The sequence below is a fragment of the Haliotis cracherodii genome, unplaced genomic scaffold, assembly GCF_022045235.1.
Source record: "Haliotis cracherodii isolate W230 unplaced genomic scaffold, xgHalCrac1.p SCAF_1, whole genome shotgun sequence".
Classification (NCBI taxonomy): domain Eukaryota; kingdom Metazoa; phylum Mollusca; class Gastropoda; order Lepetellida; family Haliotidae; genus Haliotis; species Haliotis cracherodii.
Window position 1 is genome coordinate 20,657,680 of NW_027266264.1, and position 24,782 is coordinate 20,682,461.

At 39.9% G+C, this 24,782-nt stretch overlaps 1 protein-coding gene across 8 annotated transcripts in view; it reads left to right on the forward strand.

The window, feature by feature from the left end:
- The window catches only part of LOC139474318 (transcription factor GATA-4-like), a 44,794-nt gene extending 20,342 nt beyond the window's left edge, over window positions 1-24,452 (forward strand). For 2 of the 8 annotated variants that reach the window (XM_071257295.1, XM_071257302.1), the window contains exons 2-6: window positions 6,780-7,840; window positions 19,375-19,580; window positions 21,006-21,131; window positions 21,478-21,580; window positions 22,797-24,452. In XM_071257295.1, the coding sequence (XP_071113396.1) occupies window positions 7,054-7,840; window positions 19,375-19,580; window positions 21,006-21,131; window positions 21,478-21,580; window positions 22,797-23,137 (1,563 nt within the window). In that variant the 5' untranslated portion in view covers window positions 6,780-7,053 and the 3' untranslated portion in view covers window positions 23,138-24,452. Of the gene's footprint in view, window positions 1-5,632; window positions 5,884-5,977; window positions 6,141-6,444; window positions 6,492-6,593; window positions 6,640-6,779; window positions 7,841-19,374; window positions 19,581-21,005; window positions 21,132-21,477; window positions 21,581-22,796 lie in introns of those variants that run through there. The other 6 variants (XM_071257287.1, XM_071257343.1, XM_071257335.1 and 3 more) reach the window with 6 other exon arrangements.
- Window positions 24,453-24,782: the final 330 nt, after the last annotated feature.

Sequence of the window (24,782 nt, forward strand, 5' to 3'; positions counted from 1 at the left end):
CTTTAACACATTTCAAGAGCTAAATAAACACCACCAACCCTAAAACAATCAGCTCCGGTGACAATATACAATAAAGAGGTTAATTGGTCTTCTACATCAGGTATTCAAACAATAAATTTATTACCTGTGGAATAAAATTGATGGTGGACCTGATAAGCACAGATTCATATATGTCCTTTCGACTGTGTTGGGTGCATTGACGTTAGCGTTACGCACTGAAACACGGTGAAATTTCTGGTTTCTCTCAATATTCACTGTCGTTAAACTTCTCTGAGCTATATGTATATAGTATTCATAGTGTTTGTAATATATATTCAGTAAACAAGAACATGTGCAAACGCATTGTGAAGGCACTAAATAAACCATTACCAAACATCAACTCAGCAATATTGAAAGAAAGCATCTTTAGTCAATGTGAATGAAATGCTAAAAGCCGAGAATAAAGACTTTGAAATATATTTGACGAAACATATTACCTTCTGTCTTTAAACACTTTGACTCTGAGCTATCGTCACTCGTTCCCCTCCCCTACCACCCTCATCGCCCACATCTACATTGACGACACACACACCCCTGATTCACACCCTGATGTCTCGCCCTCCATTAGTTCCAAAGACAAGGGGGGTCAGCATTGACTGTTAGACATTAGGAAAATGAAGGTCTTATCTGACAGACTTTCAGAATAATGCTTCTCCTCCACCTAAAACTGGGCTTTTTAGATAAAACCCCGTTGCTAGGTTTTCGGAATAGCCTGATGTTTAGAGATCTGCTTAAAAGCAGTAATATACATAACAACACGTAGATGACTACTGGGGAATTCCCTACTCTACAACCTTTCATGACTGGTCACACGCACAGTGCTGTTCTTACAGGAATGTGGGTAGGGTAGAAATGTAACTAATGATATAATTATTACAATACCCGATAGAACTATTTCTGTGGAGAAACTTGTGGGAACAAACATATTTCTTCTGAGCGTTTGAGAATGATTTCATGAAAGAACTCCCTTAATTCGTTCACATAGTTTATGATCTTTGGAGACAGTGCAAGCAAATATAGTCTTACGTTTACGAACGTGGCGGAAGAAGAAGTGCATATGAGTCGTTGCTCAAGATCAGATTAATACTAATCAAACCTTATACATGATGGTTTATAAATAATTAGTTCTATTTTGAGGCATTAAGTTCAGAAATAGAATATGTATGTGCATTCCTTATTTTACATGACTGTTTTCTTTTCTCTCCATGTAAAATAAAGTTATCTTTGGATTCGGAATGGTGACTTTTAACTGTGAATCTGATTGGCTGAAAAATGTTCAGAGCCTGTCTGTCATTGGCTGTGCGACAATGACTGTCTCTTTGAGTCTGGCGTCTGTAATTGATGGCGGACCACCGTTTGTGGAATGAGAGTCATGTACCCCTGGTATGCTCGCAGTCATAAATGCCGCCACAGTAATGGAAGGAATTCCCACAAAGCAGTTTGCAGACATTTTGGTAATAAATAAAAACGTGAAACCCACAGAAAGAAACATATCAACTTGGTGTATTCTATAACCGCATTGTGTCCTCATCATGATTAATGGTCCTCCAAGTTTTATGTTTATGATGTCGAGGCCACATATGGAAAATATGTTTCAGGGGTTTGGGATCATATATTTCTTTTAGCAATATGCGTAGATGGGTGGAATTGTGTGTGATAAGGACTCTATGTAAGTCCTTACTTACACCTAGATGGATTGGTGTTGTGAAATATTTGTGATCGATTGCGTTGCTGCTTTGATGACTCTCTTAGTCCAGGAAGGGTTTCAGAAATATTAACATTTGATGTTCTCACTCTTAGTTCGCGAATCCAGACTTTATTCTGTTTATTTATTCGACACCCCTGCACGATCTCTTAACGCCAAAACATTCACGTTTAGGGCAGAGGTATATGACAGCACGGCCCGGACCATGGTTCACCATCAGATCTGTCGTCAGAGCCACCATTTCCACCAGCACCGCGAATCTGAAGGAGACAACTGATTTACAACCCGTGGCGTGGGCTGGACTATGGTGGTTTGCTTTCTTAGTTGGTGGTCAGCGCTATAAATCTACTCCCCTCGCGGCCATTGTTCCCAGGCTTGGGTCAAGTGGGGCGATTTGACCACTCGCGACATGACTTATTTCAATCCTGATCACAATATTTGATAGTCAGAGAATGGAAACGCCGTCATATCTCTGTGCCGTGATAGTCTCCAGGGACCAGGGCCTTTCTCCTATCACCCAGAGACCGCCATCAGACTGAAGCCCTGGGTGGCGTCTACAGGCATCATAGATGCCGACTTGCCCCGATACCCGGGGATGGGCAGTAAGGGTCATTTCGTATACCTCTCCTGCCTGACACTCGCAACACCACGTCCGCAAACCTTTTTTTGGTTTTATGTTTCGACGCATAACATATTTCTATAACCGACGAACCTTGTTTTGACATGCATATGTCTGATTAATCTGGTTTATGGCAAAGTGGCGACGTATTATTTACGTTTCTCTAAAAAAAATTCGAACCAGTTTATTGTGGTCGAAAGAAACTCTAACCAAAGAGACTTAGTGCTAGGAGATTATTTATCGCTGCATCAGTTATCTCTGATCTACTAACGACCAGGAATTCAAAGGTGTTGATTGCTGGTCGGAGAAGCAGGAGAAAGTCGGACTTTCCGTTATGCCACGAGAGCCCCCCTGCAATCAAAAGCCATTTAGAAGCGTCTTGCTATATTTCAGCATTCCTGTCCAATTTAATGTACGAACATTGGTTATTATTGGTGTCTGGGTGTGTCAGTTGCAGTGGTTCAATTGGTACCTTCATGTGTTGGTGCCTCATGATAAACACAGAGATACAAAAGGAACAGGTTGATACTTCTTTTCAGACAAAACAGGTTCATCCCATTGATATATAAGATCTAGTGTAGATAACGACAGCAATACTTTTCATGATATATATTCAGTATTTAGATAGAGAAAACCCTTAATGTTTTATAGGAATACATAATGCCTTTTAGAAAGTGGTCAAATTTAACAAATGATATCTTTTGTAAAATACAAATTCTATACCTTTTGGGGCTGAGTTCCATAGGGATTCGAACCCACACTAATCGTCTGCACATAAAGTCAGCGATTTAACCCACTCAGACACGGAAGTACTAGAATTTGTATTTTACTGAGAAAGTTTTATCCAAAACATAATATTTCTTACATAAATGTACATATCCAGTATTGAGATACAGCAACACTTCATGATATATGTATTACGTTTGTGAATATGGGCTATAGAGCTACACAACACATCGCCATAATATGATATATACATAATAAACATAGCGCTGAATAGTAACGCTACACCCCTCCCCCTTTTGAGCTACACCAACTTTTAAAATTAAAATCTGTAAAATAAGAACACAAAAAACACCAGTCCGGATGTTTATAAGGAAATTTTAACAGAATTATCTGATAAATTTATCTGCAGTTATAATCTTCAACAAACTAGAAAATGTATATCGCTTAATGGAGGAAGGAGTTGATAGTTTATTTTGCTATCACCTACAACAGAAAGATATCTCACAAACACACGAATGGCAATGTCATCATGCGCGCGCAGCTTTAGTTTCCATTCGCAATTAATGTTACCGGCATTAGTCGACAAGCAGGTTCAAATATTTACGTGTGTGAAGGCAGTTGTGAATATTATGTCCAGGAATCTCTTTGGATCTGTATTCCGCGGTTCGTATCTGCGTTATCGGGGATGTTAATGAGACCCGCTTCCTGCTTCATGCTGCATCAGACCCTGCATCTGACAACGTCACAAATATTGCATCAATGTTGTAGCACACACATCATAATATTTGTAAACGTCGTGCTGACGCCGTTTATCTCCGACCCACGCGCTTGTAATATGCACGTGCACAAATTGATTTTTTATCTCATTTTCAAACTTTGTATATTTTGACGAAAGTCAAGATCCACAAAACAGGCAATGCAAGAAAGTTAAAGAAAAACATTTTATGAACATCTCATTTTTTTTATATGGGTTTTTCTCTAACCATTTGCCTAGATGATTGTGAAACAATAACATAGTTAATCTGCGCTCAATGTTATTCTTTAGTCTCGAGACGTTTATCAAATTATATGTAAAAGTATGAGTTTAAGAACATCTGTTGATAAAGCTAATTGTGTATGACACAGCTGATGGCTTTTTCTTGAATTTGTTTCTAAATGAATTAATGAAAAAAAAACATTTCTAGCATTTCCTTCTACATGTAAATGATGTACAACACCTGTGGAAAATGTACAACATGCGCAGAATGAATGTCACAGCCTCCAAACATCACGACAGGGAATTATAAAGCGAATCTGTACCAACGGTGTTTCATCAAACTGAAATCGAAGTGACTATCTTCAAGACATTGCGCAAACACGAAACCAAAGCGTCTGTGTACTTCTGAATTCTGATAAAATCAAGTTCAAGTTCTTTATTTCACCATAACCCACTCGCAGTTGAACGCAGTAAATATAATTATATTTTAAAGATAATCAAAATGTTGCTGCCGACAAGATAGGGAGGATCATGGATAGTACGTATGGATGATCATATCACAAATACTAATGACACAGTCGGAATAGTACAATGGAATCTGCTTTCAGCAGAGATTTCTTATGACCATATGAAGGGTTTTTGTCGCTTTTATTTACAATTGAAGCGGCGTTTCTGCGTAGATTCTAGTGCTTCAAATGTTTCTTGAAGTTTTTGCTGCAGCATTAATCGGTACAAAAAGACTTGTCCGTGTTAAATTGGTATCATTTTTGTGTCTTTGTGACATATTCAATAAACCTTTGTGGGTTGTGCTCCACATGGAAAGGCGGGATAGCCCCTAATCTTCGTTTGCCCAATACCATAAATGTAATCAGGAACTTGATTATCTAATATGGAGGATATTTATGACCCAATGAGGTTGTAACATCATAAACAAGCTCCATGGATTACGCTGGTGTGTTGTAGGGGTAGGACATGTTGATAGACATCCAGGGGATCTCCGGGAATACGGCGAAAATATACCACAAAAACGTCATTTTCAGCTTACGGGTAGATTGCATCGTCATGGTGCTTTCCAATAGGTTCACGCCAATCTAGAATATTGTATGTTTATAAAGATGAAGATTAATAAGTATTGATACTTGGTGTGCGTGTCGGTCAGAAGACGATTTGTAGACAAATGAGGAATAGTCAGTGAGAATGTTTCTTATATTTGCTTCTATTTTCGAAGAAGCTTAACATCATCAGCGGTGTATCACGTTGGATTACTGATATCTTTGATTCTTGAAATTTACGAACAGAAAAACAGTCATCAATCTTTTTATATCAAACATTCTGGTATCACAGTAGAGTGTGTATTGTGCTTGCGCAGTCGCCTACACACCAGGCCCGACCGTGACGTTTGACTGGCGTTAGGGGTTGGGCTATCTGATAATACGCGCACCAAATCAGAGGCCGCATTCCATATGGGCCGGCCTACTTTCTCGATAAGGGGGATGGGCGGGAGTGTGGTCGACATTTATATATCAATCCTTGGACAAAGTTCACTTATCAATTCGTGTTTGCATCTGTTACTTTCAAATACTTCTATCTGGTACAGATATGCTAACTTGAAGTTGTATTTGGAATAATCACGTTATACATCTATATTCATCGCCCCTGTTCAGGAAATGGGACAGTCCGTTCTTATGGCAAATATTTTGAAGGTTTAATGACGAAGAGGAATAGAGACGAACGTTGAAGGAGGTTGTGATGCGATTGTTAACAAAACTTGCGGAGGATGCAAACGAACCTTGACGAAGGAAGACGATAAAAAAATTGGTGAGGAGAGAAAAATCTGTTATTGAAATCTAGTTACAAAGTTGGTCTGCGAAAGGGGCAGGTCTCGTCAAGGAGAGGGTGTTTCATTATCAGAGACTAGTTAATTACCAGCGTGTTGTTTAACGTCGGTATCTCCACCCGAGATACGGGAACCAGTCCTCAGCCAAGCCGCTAGTCGGGATTTCATTTTACATCGAGCTTATCATATCGTTATATTATCGCAATAAGTTCCAGTGTTTTGCTACAGATAATAGGAGGTGGGTATGAAAATGCTGGCTTTACGGTGTTGCGCCAGTCGAGGCGCGCTCTCTCAATATGTTATTGTTACTCCGTAATTTATTTGGCTTGTGGATAACATTTCAAAATATTTCGGAAGAAGTTCTGATGGAACTCTTCTCTCGTGTGCGCGATCTTGTGTTTGGACGTACATACACGTGGAGCGTCTGTGTTGCTGTACATTGGGGATATGCAGAAACAAGGCTGGAACGATGTCAAACCCCCTCGACACACCCATATGAATGGCGGGGGATGTTTTCGTGATTTATAGGATGTCCGGATCATTTCGGTAGAGGCGGATTAAAACGGACACCTCTCTGGATTCACCGCCAGTGTGTTTTACGGTTGATGCGTCTTAATCAGTGTGTGTTCAGTAATTAATGCAGTGTTTCAATGGTCAAGTACGATCAAGTACCAATCATTGCCCGTCATTACTCTTTGATGTTGTCAATGGTAGGATACACATCGGCTGAGCAGTAGGTAAAGCCCCTTTGGCTTAGTATTTATTGCGATTATTGTTTACCTGACTGTCTTCATTCGTCCTAAGACGGAAGTTATGAAAACATGGTGTTCACCTCTTTGTTTTTCTTTGATGTTCACCGCTTTTCTTTTAATTACAGGTAACCCTGCGAAGACAGTGCCTTTACATCTACTCACCTCATCTACCTGGGTATATACTGAGGGACTGGTGACTCGAGGAATCAGTTGTCTTCTGCACGGTTCGCGCTAGGTTTATCAGGTACACTCAAGTTGTTTATGACTGTTTGGATTTGAGCGCCATATTTGTCGTGAGATCATCGAGGTTCACATTTGTTGACTGCACTGTGGAGCTGGTGTGACGAACTGTCTTCCTCGAATTCCACCCCTGCCCCCGGGACACGCGCATGGAGTTACATGGCACAGATTGAGTCTCCCTGGGTACCCCCCTCCTACCCCACGGTCAAGCAGGAACCTCAAGAACATTCACCTGTAGATAGTACCGACGCTCGTCACCCCTCCGGCATCTCTCCCCCGACCCCCCACAGCCCGGCTCACGGAACCCTCGGTGTCCGGGGTATGCAGCCTGGCCTCACCCTCGGCAGTTACCAAGGATCCGGCGGGCCACTTCTCCCTAGTGAAGACGTAGAAGTATTCTTCAACTACCTCGACCGTCCTGCCCCTGGCACGACCAGCGTCACATCCCACGACCCCAACGTCGTCAGTCGCCAACAAGCCGCCATGTTCCAGAACTCCATGCACTCGATGGCCATGCAAACGTCGGCCCCGCCGTACCCCCACGAAAACCCACCCAACTCCTACCTCCAGTCCAGCACCAGCCCCGTGTATGTCCCCACCACCCGAGCAGTCCTACCCCCCATGGGGTACAGTAACGGGACGGGACAAGTAGCAACCTCCCCCAACTCACCTGCCATGTGGGGCATGCAAGCGGACGGTATGGCATATAGCACTGCCAATACACACCCCCAGGTGTCGCCAAGATTTGCCTTCAGTCCATCAGCCAATTCACCCATCTCTACCCCCACGGGGAGGACAGACAGTAGTTTCGGCAACCCCCTTTCCCGACCCAGCGGCCTGAATCCCTACCCTACCTACATGAGTCCCGAGCTGTCTCCGTGGAATACATTCAACAACATGGCACTGCAGCAAGGATTTAGACGAGTGGGACCCGGTGAGTTCTACGGTTAGTCCATTTTATTTATCCTTTGTCAATGTATACAATGTCTTTAAAAAGCCTTAATTGGTAGAGGCTATGAAATAGTTTTCCCAAATACCATTTATCATAACCATGGACCTTGTAGTAGCAACCACACCTACCTGTGTCAGTGTATATCTCTGAAATCACTGGTTGATGCGACCCTCTATCGATTATTTATAACTTGAATTTCATATTCATGCTTTGAATAGCATTTTAATGGATTTGTTTATAAGATTTCAAAAGGATTATGGACAATGAAAAGGAGTTATATACGGGTGAAGTAAAATATATCAATTAATAGTGTCGATTTTGAGAATACATTCGTAAGACGGTTCGTTCAATTAGTGAATTTCGCCGCGTTAGTCATCATTGCTGTTCTCAACATTTGTCCAAATCCTTACTTTTTTCATAACTAAGTCTAAAGATTGCAGCTGTCAGTTGGGCTTTTCAAATTCTATTTAAGGCTTGTTACAATGTCTTCCGTTACGAAAACGTTCAACAATAATGTCTTCATAGCAACGCAAAAAGTTTGGACTTCGTTGAACGTCTTTAGGCAAAGTTTTCAAGACCCTTTAACCTCAATTGAAAGCCAATCTCGTTTGTTTCTCAAAGTCAGCTGCATTTCCAATCAAAGCAGGATCTAGTGGCCCCATGGGTGATTTTGAAACGAAGTAAATATCCCGGGGGGCGAAATGTCGCGAATATCAAGCCAGCCTTGGTTTGTGATTACAGAATATTTGTGAAATATTCACTGCACCGGAGAGAGAAAGCAAAACATTACAAAAAGAAAGAGTTGAATTTATTGCACATGTCGAAACGATTTTTTGCCAAAAAAATAAGATTTATGAAAAGTTAAAAGGATATTGTCATCGCCAATGGTTCCATAGGTTTAATACAATGTATAATTCTTCAAGAATGTTGATGATTTACATTTCATTACATCCTTTTCCATAGGATGTATAACACCACAGGTTTGTACATTGTGTTTGATACAATAGCACAGCTAACATTGTATTCCGGTATTGAAACCAGTAATCTTATCTAAACATCAATAAATATGATAAATTATAAACGCGAGGCTCCTGTACTCACAATTTGAGTAAATTATTATAAATGAAAGATAAAACGAGCAGCTGGATTGAAATATGACACCAGTTTTATCTGCAAGGCATGTATATATTTTACTTGTCATTCGACGCGCTCGTTAGCACGGGCCAGCGCGGATATCTCCTTATGGGGTGTTCCTTGAACATATAAAAACCAAAATATTATATCTATTTGAAAGTCACAAGTTTTAAAATTAACCTGAAAAAATAGAGAAGCGGATATAAATACACCAAGTCCTCCTTTCTTGATAAATCTTTCATGGTGATGATGAGTATGATAATTATTGCTTTTCAGCACTAACCATAAAAACAAGGCAAAATGATAATTTCCAAATCTTGACCATTGATATATTTAACGAATAAATGTGTTAAAAGGAGTTATAATGTTTACAGTCAGCATATATTTTCCCTATATCTGCGATGTTGCTTTGGAAATTAAAATAAGCGTGATAATGTTTTCGTTACGTTTCAAACTGGGAAATGTTATTTACAAATAGATATTACACACACACACAACTTGGTGAATGAGGCTTTTGTAACGCCTATTCCATTTCAAACTTAATTAGTGTTGGGGTAAATAGTCTTGCTATCCAAAGGTCAGTTTTACAGGTTATTAGAGACTTGCACAATTTAGTTTATAATTGACGTGAAACGCAATCCCTCAGAGAACCAACACGCTGTGTAACTTATCCCCGGGACTCTCTTTCCCTCTCCCATACATCCCCCGCTCTGGTGTTAATTAAACCAGTGTAAATTTCAGAGAAATTTGTCCATCTTGGTGAGAATCAGAGTCGTTACTCTCAAATGTCTTGCCCCATACTCACATGTAACCCTACACCGGCTCGCCGTTACAAAGAATAATTGTGCTCGGAAAATTAAAACAATATGTGTGCTCTTTGGTTTCCCCTGACTAAGTATAAGGGTCATTTTGTAGCGTATTAATAACACCAATGAAGTCACAAACGCTTATACTCAGTTATGTTTCAAATAAGAAGGATTGTTTATGGTGTCGTGTAGAATTAATCGCTTAATCTCGAAGGACATGTTGAATAAATACGGATGTGTACTATATTGAAAATTGTGTTGAAGGAATTAATTTATACCTGTCTATTTTTTAAACATTCTTGTCTTGAAACCATAACGCAAAAGAGGATTAATTTGTCACTGTGTTTAAGAATATTTTCGTCTGCAAGTTTCTTTTCATTCGAAGAGCTCCATTTAAATATAAAGGGACGAAATCATTGAGTCAGTTCCAGATATGATATTATTTTGACGCTTTTATCATGGTTTATTATTTTAAAATATATTATTCACAACTCAAACTTGATTTTATGTATAAAGTTACATGAGAGTCACATTTTTAGTTTTTGTCAATGTGTCATAGCATTTTGACCACCTTGCCTTGACGATGAACACAAATTGTACTTTAATTGGCACCCGTTGTAATGGGATAAACCATGAGTTTTGTCCTTTTTTTTATCCCATCCATCACCCAGGTGCTTTCATGATCATGTTAGCTTGTATATTTAATATATCACAATATGACATATAATCTGAATCTACATCAAGCTTCATCCAAATAAGACATTTCCAAAAAAAATTCTAAAAACCTTTAAACATGTGATTATTTGAAACGTTGGTCGATACTCAGAAACATAAACTTTATTGCATTATGAAGGAGCTAGGTCGTATATATAAGTGATATCGTCATGGCCGTGTGATATTGAGAAGTATTCCCTCTCTTCTTATGCAATAACCATTGACATGAAGTGACAGGAGGGCAAGTAGCTTTCAAACTCTGATCCTCAAATACAGTACTTCTGTCCAGACGAGCGTCTGTTGTTTATTAACAACTTTATTGTATTGGATATAGGGTCAAAGTTTCAAACCGGCAGTGATGATTGGAACAAACAGAGCTGGAAAACTTCATAACTCTATTTATGGGAGCGGTACCCTCTTAAAATTTGTCGTTAAACGTTGTCAATATTCGGTCGTTTTCGGTGCAATTATGTAAGATGGTATCACGCCGCTTATATTAAATTTAAAGCATCGACATGAAAATAATTTCCGAAATTTACAGAATTTATTGAATAATATTCATCCTTGAACGAATCTCCGTTTTATTATTTAATGTCGTTAACAATTTAGCAGAGGTTTGTGAAAGACATTATTTAAAGGATAAGTCGAACTATTTCTCGGGTCTCCAGGAGTTCGAAACAACGGATTCGATTGTAGGAACATGACCCCCGGCAACATGTGCTGAAACTCATCATTTCTCAAACTGTAATGCGTCAAGTTCTGTTAATTCTTGGAAATAATGTTCGTAAGCCATTCCGTAACGTCCATTTTGAAAGTGTCAAATCCGTCATTAGCATATTTAACAACAAATTAAGATAAAACTGTTTGTTTAGCACTGTAAAAAGATCATAAATTTGATAAACCCACAAAGCACCATGTCGAACGAGCGTGTCTTCATTTAGCATGTTTACAGTAATTAACACTTCGTTACTAATTGACACGGCGATGCTTTGTGGTGACACGTCAATTACCGGGGCCAATTACGCCGTCACTTAGCAGAATAAACAATCACGTCTCGGCGTTCTCCGGTCATCCCCGCCCATGCCTCAGTAAAGTCCGTCAAACATCGGGTCAACGTTTCGGCCAATTCCTCAATCATCTGCCGAGGTTTGAGATTTAATTAGTTGTTAAGAATACTGAATTTCTTCGATAATTTCTAACTGTAAACTCGGGGATTAATGTTAATTTCAGCTGATAGCATTAACATGATGTTGGTAATACTCCTTTCCTCTTCACAAGAATTCCTGTAATCCAACGACGTTGACAACTACAAACAAATAGGATTAAATCAAAAATCTTGTATATACTTTTCATATGGACTTAATCCTTACTTGAACTGTAATTTTTTTTAAGTCATTCAGGAACTAATGTTAAAGAAAATTGATAATCAAATGCAAATTTAACAAAACAACCGAGGAAATTATTAAACTTATTCAATCTAAATTACCTGGACCGACGCCTACGATAGCAGTAATCTGCAGTGAATTGTGTAGGTTGCCTTCAAGCATCATTATATAATTCACATTTCATCTTCCCAACTCAGCAACTTCGGATATTTGTCAATATTTTTTAAAATTATGTTTCAAGATTACAGCACAAAACGAATAACTTCGGCGACACCAGTTGTGGAGCAACATCATGCATCTATCAGCAATATTTAATGTTCTCGGCGATATTCAACATGAATGGTTTTGTAGTGTGATATTCTATAATCGTGTTTATAGTCAGAGAGAAGCACCCCTGTTGAGAAGCAGGCGTCATGCATTTGTTAGGTCAACTAGACTTGTTTATGCCGATAACAACCACTATTACGTATGGGGGGCAATTCCTTAAGACAACTTTCCCTATCTGGAGTATGTCTGTAGCTCTGTATGGGTCACCACTGTTAATCCCTTTATCCCACAGGTCGGATGAGACTCCCATGTTTCAAATTCGCCATTCAATCATCAAGCCTCTATCATTCCGAGGTGTTGCGTATCTTCGTGTCATCGGCAATTTTCTGATAACGGCGACTCCTGTATTAGTTATACAAACTCAATCTTAGCTAGGATAATATTTCAAGATTTAAAACGCTAGCGACGTAGTAGGATAAGGAACGGACGTTAGCTCTCAAACCTCGCGAGATCTCGCTCCGGCCGCTTACATCGCTTGGCCACATTTTCTACCCGATTAAGACTCCAGATGAGAGTAGAATACCTCAGTTACTAGCTACCCGCGTTACTTTTTACTGCCTTTGTGTGTTCAGGACGATAAGTCAATATTTTGTAGAGCCCCCGCGCTCGACTTCCATTTTGAGAGGGACAAGGGCCAAGCTAACGCGACTTGAGGGTTGCTACGCAAGCTGAAGTGGCCGTACGTCCCCCGATACCCCAAGAAATAATTGTTGTAAATTATGTCCTCCTTATATTGCTGCTGTCCAGTATGTAAATACCCATGCTCATTCCGTTACATATATCTTTCCGGTGTGTTCGCTCGCGTCATTTACAATAGCGTTCGGGTAGGAGCTATTGTCTCCGCCATCAGGCGTTTACATTTTCATACAATAACTTCTCCCTGATAGATCGCGGATTGATATCCTCACAACGTCGTGGTGCGGTTGTGGTCAACATAGTCCTATTCACCGGGCTTATTTATTGTTCCAGGGGCTGGATTTATTGTTGTGGATTTGTAGAGTTACATTGCATACATGAAAATGGCTATTACTGGTCTCGACCTATCCCTTATTTCGGAATCGACGTGATTCACGGCTCTCGTACATCACGCTGGGGTTTTATTGTTTTCTCAAGCTGATAAATATTGTCCTAATGAGAAATGATGTCAAATAAGGCTGATCCTTAGGCGGCGACAACAAATGTATCGCTCAGTATATCTAACTCTAGTACCATCTCAAACGATTCAGTGACAACAATGATTTTTGAAACAATTTTGAAATACGCATTTATCTAACACAGAAACGTCCCAAAACCTACTGGAAATTTTGAACATGGAACATATAAACCTATTCTTTCAATATACGCATATTTGGTGAATTGTCTCCGAGAATTTTGATGAAGAAGAACATTAATTTATCGAGATGTCAAGTGCTTTCAAAAACAATTGCTTCGGGTTTCAGTGCAATGGGTGAACAGCCTATGAGACGTCAATTCTCATTAAAATACTACAGTAAAATATTGTAAACTAGCACTTAATTTGACATAACACAAAGTTAAAACTAAATTAAAACAAAACATTAAAACATAATTAAACCGCATTACAGATGTATATTCCATTCACGCATTTATGTGAAACAAGATCAGTCAGACATACACACCAGGGTCCTATTCCACAAAGCGATCTTAGTGCTACGTTGATCGTAATCCTATGATAAAGTATGGGAGTTACGACCAACTTAGCACTAAGATCGCTTTGTGGAACATGTTCCAGATTACATATAACATATAAGTCATGATTACCCAATTACTTACAGGCATTACTATACATTTATATACATATACACACATACAGGTATACATTGAGAGCCATGCACTATGCTACCATTCAATATTGCATGCACACGTACGAATACGAGTGCGACAGTTCAGACGCACATTCATTTGCATATGAATATGCTCAGAAACATACGCAACGCTGCAAACATGCCTGTATTTACTAGTAGCGCCTGCTAAGACGATAGAATGAGATAAATAGTTTCATTCCTTGGTTCTTGCATCATGTCATCACATTTTTTAATTAGCCCTGAAGTATGAAATACACTTCTCTTCTTATTCTCGACACCTGTCTTTCTGACATGTCACACATTCGCCAAGAGAAGATGTGACACGGAAGATGAAGCAGTTTTCACTTCTTACTCACTCACAGCTAAAAAATGCCCCCACTGCAGTTTTTCCACGTGTTTCTGTCTGTCGGTAGGCTGGTATGAGAGTGAGAGTTTGAAATACTTGACAGTGCTCCAGCTCACGTCTCGGGCGCCACACCATCTCCACCTCTACAACAGGGGCGGCTTCAACAGATGACTTGGGTTGCGTTCAGGATCAAATACCGCGCCAATTTAAGAAGTTAAGGTGTCTGTTGCGGTTTCATTTCACGGATGATTTTGATTCCAAATTTTGCAGGGAACCATGTGTTGATTGGGGTTAATTAGGCGTAGTCTGAGCGTGATCGCCGCGTGGGGGTCCCTCTGGCAGATCGTCTTCACAGAACCGGGTCGATGTCTTACACGAATTGTGTTACCCTGGAAAATTGTGGCTATTTGAATCTTATGAAGCTCCTGTGTAACTAATAGGGATTAAAGTAATTTCCTGTGGTTAAAGTTTATATCATACACACTATTGAAACAACTGGTCAACTGGGTTGTTGAAACACCAGACACTGCACGTTAGGTGATGAAGAACTTCATCACCAGACCCAGAAGGTGTCTGTAGACTGACGTGACTTGTAAGTACTCTGATAAGACTCTGTTGTAGATGTACACTATATTGCATATATTGGAGTGATATGAAAATGGTCTGATCGTGTATATAAGGGTTGCCTGGTGTATATATAGATTGACTTATTGTATACTAGTATATAATGTCGGGGTGGACGGGTATATCAAGATGAGGTGAATTGGGGTTTAATGTCGCGTCCGATATTATTGCACCTATATAGCAAAGTGCATTCAGACACAGTATACCGGTCCTGGTTTTGGCCCCTTAATACCAACCGTCAGGCAGGGTACAACAAGTACCATCTTTTAACGTCTTTTGGTATGATGGCTGTGTATACATGGGTGGGTGGTCGTGTGTTTACGGATGGGCTGGTCTTGTACATATGAGGATTGGTGATAGTATATATGAGGGTATGTGGTCTTGCATAGAAGGCAGGGTAGGGTGGTCGTGGATATATGGGTTGGAATAATATAATATAATATAATATAATATAATATAATATAATATAATATAATATAATATAATATAATATAATATAATATAATATAATATAATATAATATAATATAATATAATATAATATAATATGATATATGCATAAGAAAATGCATGTGGTGGGTTAATGTTTAAAAGGAGATATCTTGAAAGAGCAAGAGCAAACTCCAAATCCCCGGTCGTTGTCGACAGTGTTGTGTGTGAGTGCTCCACCCTTCCCGTCACGCGCCGTAGTCTCAGCGGATCGAATATCGATATCCTCGACAGATTACGTAAAGTGTGAGTTTACACAGGATTTAAAACAAACTTAGAAGATAAATAAACTCACAATAAATCTCTTATCCAGGTCCACGAGTGCTGACAGAGTCATGGCACGGGGCTATTTCAGTTGCATGCTTGTAATTCATACATAAAGCATGTATTCACCTGAGTGATATGATTGATTCAAATAGGGAGGCTATAACTGTATCTTTGTTTTAATCACACGCAGAACATGCACGCGCGAGCATGGACCAAACACATCGTTGCCCTCTGTGATGACAGACATAACACCACCCCCACCCTCAACACTACCCCACCCAACACGCGTATTATGAATATGATGAGTTCCACCGTTACTTCAAAGTTAACTTAGATAATGTGCCATGTCCTATTCAGTATTCAAAACCATGTTGGGTAGTCCAGTGTTTAAAGCGTCGCTTACACACACAAAATGTGGTTCGATTCCCAAGGGCCGTATTGCATTTCATGTTTCCCCGCCGTGATATCGCTGGAATATTGCTAAAGGTGTATTAAAGCCTAGCATGTGTGAACACTTTTAACGAAATTGTTTTCGTACCTATTATGAAACATATTGAGCAGGAATCGTGACATAAATAGAGCGACAGGTTGAGATGTCTGTTTGACAGTTGCACTGCTTGATTCAGTGGTAAACTGAGGGGTCTTTCGTCACTATTTGTGTAAGCTAGTGAACTTGAACGTTAAGTTGCATCGTGGTTTTCTTTAGATATTTGTAGAACTTGTTATATTTTTTATTTCGCTTTTAAATGAAGTTTGATTACAGTTTAACGTTTTTTCGAAGTCAAACATTTTCTCATGAACGGTCATCAATCGCAGATGTGTCAGAGCAAGAAATAAATCCACAATATTATGACATCAAACTATGTAAATAATTGCATTACTTCAAGAAACTATGACGGTTATATTATGTAAACATCAGCTTATGAGAGATGGATTTACACAGTTGTATAAACACCAGTATTAAAACGTTTACGTCTCCCGGCACATTAAACTACGCCTCCCAGAATGCACCCTGGTGTGACGTCATCAAGCAGACGATAAATAATACCTGACACATCCCACTGTGTTCTTGTTTCTCACGAGATGCCGCGAGACTTCCTATAAATTTCACACATTATTCCTGCTATGTTGGCACATTAACTGGGTACAGGTCTCACCTCCTGTTGGGGTGCCAGTTGCCCTCCGTCTACGTTCATACTTCAAACTCTGACAAAACCTTATTTATTATATCCCCCGACCAGACACTTTCCAGTTTAAGGGTTTTGCCAGTTTGAGTGAATTGTGTCCCGGTTGGCCTGCCATAAACGTGTAATTTGCGCCATTAGTGCTGATACCTCCCTCCGCATCATGTAAGGACATGCCTGGTGAATGAGACTATAGCTCGAGAATTATTATTTCAAACATAAACTGTCGTGGTAAGGGCAATCCTGTGTGTCCCTATGTCGTTTTCTGGCGCCGTCTCGCGCACGAGAGATCGCGAGAGTTCAAGCTTATCACGCGCTAATTGGGAGTATAATGATGGACGTTCACGAGAGAGTTTGGGTCATAGGTTAAAATTATGGCGAGCGATTTTGGTTGCATCATTTGCTGTACACGTCTACAATTAGCCACTGCGGGTTTTAATACTGCGACTAAATAAACCAGAACAATCCCCTTGGCAACAGTTCAAGAGCCCCCAAAGGCGTAAAAAATTCGTTCTTTCAAGAATGGCCATATTATCTTGACTAAGGTACCGAATAAATTTTCATTGCAAACACGTTATTTAACATTCTTACCGAAAGCATCAACTAGACAAAACATCGTTGTGATGACAAGTAATTCATCTACTCTAACAAAATATTCACAACCCATTTATCTCAAATGATTATGAGACCAGTGTGTAATCGTATGTTCATGTTAATATGTGTTATGTCGTGTGTTCCCTTGTCTCCTTGAGGATGAAAGTAGACTTCAGACATCGTTCAGGTTTGTTAACGCGCGTCAGCTGGAATAGTGTCTGGCAGTTTATACAAACCAGTGTCAACAAATTCTCAGTGTTACCATTTTTCAGCAAACTTTGAATCCTATAGCATGACGTTGAAAGCAGGTTTCTGTCAAAACACCATTTTGGAATATACTTTGATCTTAGGACTTTCGTCTCAACCAGACGACTCAGTACGTCCACAGTCGAGCAAAGTGTCGTCTGCTTCTTGTCGTTCACTTCCGGTTCTTTTTTACTTTACGGGGGAGTTTCATGTGCATGTTTCATATCTGTCGACAAGTCTGTAAGCGGCCCGTTCGTTAAATTTTGTTACTTGTTTTATGAGAGGGCGTGAATATACTGGTGTATACAGTTTGTGACGAGCCGCAACACTGTCTGGTATCCCTCTCATCTACTAGGTTCCTTCTGCAGCTCAAAGTCCTGGAAAGATGCTGTGTGCTTTGTTCAGTGGTACAGGATGTATTCTCATAAATATGCTATGCGTCTTATTCATATGATTTTAAGATACTGTATTGTTCATAAATATGTTAGTGGTCGGGTCATTGCCAATAAAGTTAAAGAGAATTAGATAGGTTCTATTGAAGTGGCATGGCATCTGTTTTATTTGCCAATATTAGATAATATTTATTGCACTGACTTCCCATTTACTGTTTTAGAACATTTGCATTTGGAAAACCACACAGATCGAAAAAAACATAAAGCAATTAAACTAATTTACATTAGTTTGCTAAAGATTGCAAATGTTCCCCGGTGTTATTGTCTGCTATATCTACGGTGGTTTTTTTTAATTTTAACTACATTTGTATTAGCTAAATGAAGTAGAATCTATGGTTTGGGGAAGACTTGTGGTGAAATCGTTTGTTCGTCACGCCGCAGACACGGTTCAATGTCCAATATGGGAGCAATGTGGGACGCACATTGCTGGTGACATTGCCGTTGAGATTTGCTAAACTTGGTGTAAAGCCTACTCACTTACTTACCCATAGTTGATAGTTGACCAAGACCCTTTATTACTCAACCACCCACTCACTTGTGTATTCAACGTCAGGCATAACCAGTTTTTCACCATAATATATCGGATATGTCCACACACCTCCCTCTACAAATGCCAGGGCAGAGATAGTGACAATTATAAATGTGTTATTGTGATATCCTAGATAAGGCACTGACCTACTTTGGACACTGTCCGTATGGCCGAAGTGAATGTTGACAGAGGAGTGTAGGATGTGGATGAAATAGGTCACAAGCGATACCTCCGACCGGCAGTCATCACGTGATAAACATGAAAGCAAACGTTCGTTGATTCAGCAGCGGAGTCCATAAACAGGATGTGGTCAGCTTAAAGGGAGGTCACTCTCCTTCAAAGGGAGAGCACTTTGGTCATTTAGGTCAAACGTAACTCGCTCGGATCATCATTTCAAAAACATCTTTATCCGTCTTTTCTTGATTGTCAATAGAAATTATACAGTATTATTGACGTAATATGCAAATATACAGCTATCCCGTCACCGCATTCAACTCTTACCTGAAATTGTAGTAACAAAATATATTACTTTGTACTTAATGATGTCTAAAAATATTGTAATATGCAACGATGTTCGTGACAGGAGGGGACCCCCTTCCTCTCAAATAGGTGAATTTCCATTTGCAGATGGCCAGGACTATTTTGCTGATCTGGAGGGCCGAGAATGTGTCAACTGTGGAGCGATCTCAACACCCCTTTGGCGGCGGGATGGAACAGGCCATTACCTGTGCAATGCATGCGGACTGTACCATAAGATGAATGGCATCAACCGCCCCCTGATTAAACCCCAGCGCCGTCTGGTAGGTAAATTAGAAGTGAGTTGGACAAATACCGTTTTTTCATGCTGTTCTTATTCTTTCCTGATATGTTCATAACTGATTCACATAAAGATAAAAAACCAAAGTTTTTTTTAAAATCATGAAAACACACTATAGTGATTTTATTCATTTCAGCAGAGTTTATATAGCACTGTTAGTTACTTTCAGTAAAAGTGCATTCCTACTGGTATCATTTACCAAAGATATTTATAAGCAAGTTTCCAGTAAATTTATCCTATTCTTTCGTTATCTGAGGATGATATCACTATAACAGTGAAAATGAAACAATGGCTCAGTGATGAATTAACATCATCATTGTACAGACATGTGATGTATATGGGAACCAACAGATGAAAATGTCCTTTTTGACATAACTAAAGTTAATGATGTAGAAATTAATCCGTTTTACAGGTGCACTAAATGAAGCGGTTGTATTTATTTATTGCCATCTTGATTTTTTTTCCTTTCAATATTCGGATCCGATTTCGTAAACTCAGCACGAGACGAAACTATAATGGCTATTTTTACCCTTGAGATTTAAATCACAATTTGGCAAGCTCATTCATCTTAGGACCTGAGGGACTCTCCAAACACTGGGCGTTTATTCCGCGGAATAAGGCAATAAATTCATTCACGCGCACACCGATAAAGAACTCTTTTCGCAACGTTTATTTTTGCTAACTTGCACTTTGAGACGGCAAGGTATAATTCAGCGTTTTGTTTAGGTTTTATAAGCAATCGTTATAGGCCTCGCGTCTCAAACTGTCCATTTACAAATATTTAGCCGTAATTCCACTATGGAATCCTCAATATTTTGCTAACAAGCCTCCCCTTCCAACTCTCCGTATGTTCTATATCACTTGGCCCGACCCTAAAACACCGATCCCAAAGCGGTTATTGTCAAAACACGACGCGGGTCTATCGGCGAAAAGAAGACATTACTGTTAAATGAAGAAGAATCCGTCTTTTGAGATAAACCAGATGGCATGATAAAGGGAGATCACTCGCAGAGGTCAGACCGACCCCTGGTGTGGCGCCTCATGTGCTCACAGCGTGTAGCGCATGCGGGGAGTATTTCGTTCCATGCCTGTGAGGTTCGCGTTCCTCATTCAGTCGTAGGGGAAAGGGGACTGAGGGTGTGGCAATTAGTGTTACAGAACCACACAGCCATGAACCCTAACCTTTGTAATGTTGATGTGAAATAAACCTAAAACAATAACATTAAATGAAATATGGCATGCCATTCCAAGGCCTAAGTTGACTGTGAGAAGGTGTTGTCAAGTGAACAGTTCCAATACTCTAAAATGAAACATACGGTGTTAAATCTCCGTATGAAGTAAAGCGACTAAACCCTTTCCATATCCAATAGAAATCTCGGCATAAAGACTTTTACATGTTCTAGAACTCTACTTCTTCTTTCAGTCGGCATCTAGACGAGTCGGCCTCTCCTGTGCCAACTGTCACACCACTACAACGACACTGTGGAGGCGGAACAACGAAGGAGAGCCCGTCTGCAACGCCTGTGGTCTCTACTATAAACTACACGGGGTGAGTAGTTGACCTAGTCTACTTTTTCACACTCAATTATTGTCTTGTTACTAACACGGAAACTGACGACAATTTACCTTTCATCTGGACTTGAAACGTTGCAAATACTCGGATATAAAAAATAGAAATTATTCTCACAATCGGTAACTAACCTTTGTATTGACCTTATGAACATGTCCATTTGCACAGGACAATCCAAGCGCGACAACGATTATTACTGGCATATTCTAAGATTGACTTACGATAGTCGTAGTGCTAAGATCGCTTTGTGTATGTGGGCCCTGATGCATTAAGCTGACTCAGTAGATAGCCACCATATTGAATATAATGTATCTAATGTCCCCAGGTAAACAGACCACTAGCTATGAAGAAAGACGGGATTCAAACCCGGAAAAGGAAACCCAAGAACCTTGCCAAGACGAAGACACCCATAAAGTCCGAACCATCAGGTAAACGCTCTTCCTATAAATGATACATCCGTTATTTCGGGCCTGTTTATCGTACAACCCTCTACATGTTCTAAGGAATGAAGTTATTGTGACATGCTATTGCTCAATATGAGCACTCCCTTTATATCCTGGTGTCGCCTCTCTCCCATCTAATGGAAACACCAGCGCGACTTGCCCCTGTGACTCAAGATAGCCAATTGTCCCAGCAAACCAGGATTTAACCCTCTGTGTGTGGGTTATTCTATGTAAATTGACCCCATTAACCCTGCTGAGAAGGAGACCTGTAGTCTGCCGCTGGGAGGCGTCTATTTTCAGTCTTTTTTCTAAAGCGTCTGGCTGAAACGGAATCGAAAAGACAGACCTTTTTATGAACCGGAATGTGATATTTATTTTCATTTGAAGGACATTTTTTTCTTGTTTCTGTTTATTTACTTTCTTTGCTCAGACTCGTCTACTTAATCACTAATTTAATCGACTTGGCACGTGTTCGTTTAGGATGATTTATTACTTATTCTACAACACGCACGATTGAAACGTTTTAATATATGTTTAAGGTGTCATAAATGAATTCATGAAAAAGCCCCATATGAACTTATATAGACACGCGAATAGATGTTATTCGTTACATTGATGACGAAGTAACACATGTGTCTTCCGATTGTTTCAGACTCTAGGTACTTAAAAAAAAACTATCATTCTGAAAACAATAGATAAAAAACATATTCAAACAGTAGATGTTCCAAATTAGCTGCACAGTTTCTCTTGAACGCTACACAACATGGATACCATACCGTTGCGATTTGATTTTCTGAGTGGCATTTTCTGATGGCCATCGTTGCCAGGCGTTATGAGGCAACAGCCCTGAAAGGTTAGGTGTAAATATTTGGAGATCCCGTAGCGATATGTACACTCGGGTTCAAGACAAAGCAGCGGCATTAGCTCAACCCCATGGAGAGTCCGATATTCTCATGTCTACCCTTCAACTGTATTCATCATCAACTGACTCGGCTCCGTCTTTTAAACCACCAAGGATGCGTGTACCAATTTTCTCCGCGTGTAATAGTTTAAGAAGCAGGTCATGTGCAAATGATATAGTAATATAAGTTAATATTGTTTTATCACTTGGGGTTAATGACTTTTCTTGATCCGACCGTTTCACTTGAATATTGTATGCTGTTTTTCATTGCCATATCTAATTCTATTGATTTTGTTCCAGATGTTAAACCTGCCAGCTCACCTTCTGCTCAGTCTATGCATGGCAACCAGAACACCCACTCACCAACGCCACCTAACGGAATGAATGGATCAATGTCAAATCTCCTTGTACCAAACGGTACTCTGACATCACTTAGTCCAAGTCAGTCAGAATCGAACACATCGCTCAGCAGCCCCGTCTCGCTGACGTCACCGGGTCATTACGGCACGGTGGCGCCGTCACCCCCTAAAGCAGTCCCTGTCTCCCTCGACAACGAATCAAGTCACCCTCACGGCGGCAGTACCCTCAATTTACACGGGTCCGACGCGTCTCTAAATACTGTGTCCGTTGGTGCCAACTAAAAACTATGGTGATCTGTTTTTGCCTTAATCCAGTAACGTCCGTATGAAGGACGGAAGGCCGGGCCTGAGACTGTCTCACCGAAGAGTCTCCTTGATGTGTTGCGATAGACGATCGACGTTCTTTCATTCGCATAGGACAAATGTTTCACCGGCCTTGGTTAAAGAATTCTGACATTAACACAAACTATGGAATACAGTATTACCGCTATTGCAGCTGATAATACGAGAACGTTTTCAACGAAGGTTTGAATTATGTTATCAGTATTGATGCTTGGTTACCATGGCAACTAAAACGATTGCCATGACGACCACAAAGACATTACCAGCAATGAGAAGAAAGCATTTTGTGTTTCTTGTACTACCTCAAACCGCCGCTATAGAGGAAGATGGCGATGCCTGATCACTATATTGTAATATAAGTTTAGAATATTGTTAAATATTATGCCATATTTTGTAGCTAGTGCTTTTGTTTGTTATTGGATCTAGTCTAGTCAATCCTCTAGTCGCAAATAGAATCGTGTTGCTGGTCTCGACGGCCAAATATGTACATCTGTGATTTGTATAGATTGTTCCGAGCCACACCCAATAAGTCGTTTGTGCCAATCAAAGTTATTTTGTCACTGACTTTTATCTTTTAATCGTTAGTTGATTTATTAGTGCTCTTTTTTTGATATTTGTTTGTTTGCAATCATACGAAAATATGTGCCAATCTTCCAATGTAATTATGCCCTAGGTCAGTGCCTTACCATACCACATGTTGTTTACGATGTAAACCCTGGTTGTGACGAAAGCAGAATGTCAACCAAATATTAAGATATGCCAACCAATGTTCTCAGATGTCAACCACTTATGCCTGTTTCATTGTATTATTCAAAACGGGCTTTCATACCACAAAACGCTCTTTAATTTGTCCGCCATCACACCGTTTTGTTTTCAAAAGGGTAAATATATCTTAAAGTTAATCATTAAAAGCATTTTAGCTATGACTTGCCATATTTACCGTACATGTGGGTGTATGTTGACCCATCACATAACGCTACAATGATGGCGTCGATAAACTGGTTCCCGACCGTTTTTGCGAATACTCTCAAACTGCAACCGTGCGTTGCACATGCTTTAGAGCATCAGACAGCGGGAACTAGTACAAGCGAGACAGTATTACTACCATGTCCCTCCATCTGGTGGCCGTTGTTACAGCAGACAAACGATCATGTATATTTTGCGATCGTCATCATATATTTATTGAGTTCACGAGTAACACATCTGCTATATATGTACATTTCACCCATAAAATAAACCGTTGTGGTTTCCTAAATCTTTGTTTGTTTTATCTTGCGCAGTCACGGGTACCCATACCACAATCCTGGAGTTATGTAGGTGTTCCTTCCCATATTTCACAGCCCACATAGGGGAATACCCTACCTTCCTTTTAACTCTACTCAGGGTGCTAGCCAGGGTGCTCCCAGTGGGGGGTGAAAACCTCCCAAGTAATGGTTCGCCCATCTTCCTCTTCAATAAATGTGGGAAGGGAAACACATTTCAATGAATGTAACTGTGCAAACACTTAAAATCAGGTAACTCCAGATTGATCACTCCAAATAATCGACATATTCGCAAAATGCCAATTCATGAACATATAATGAAA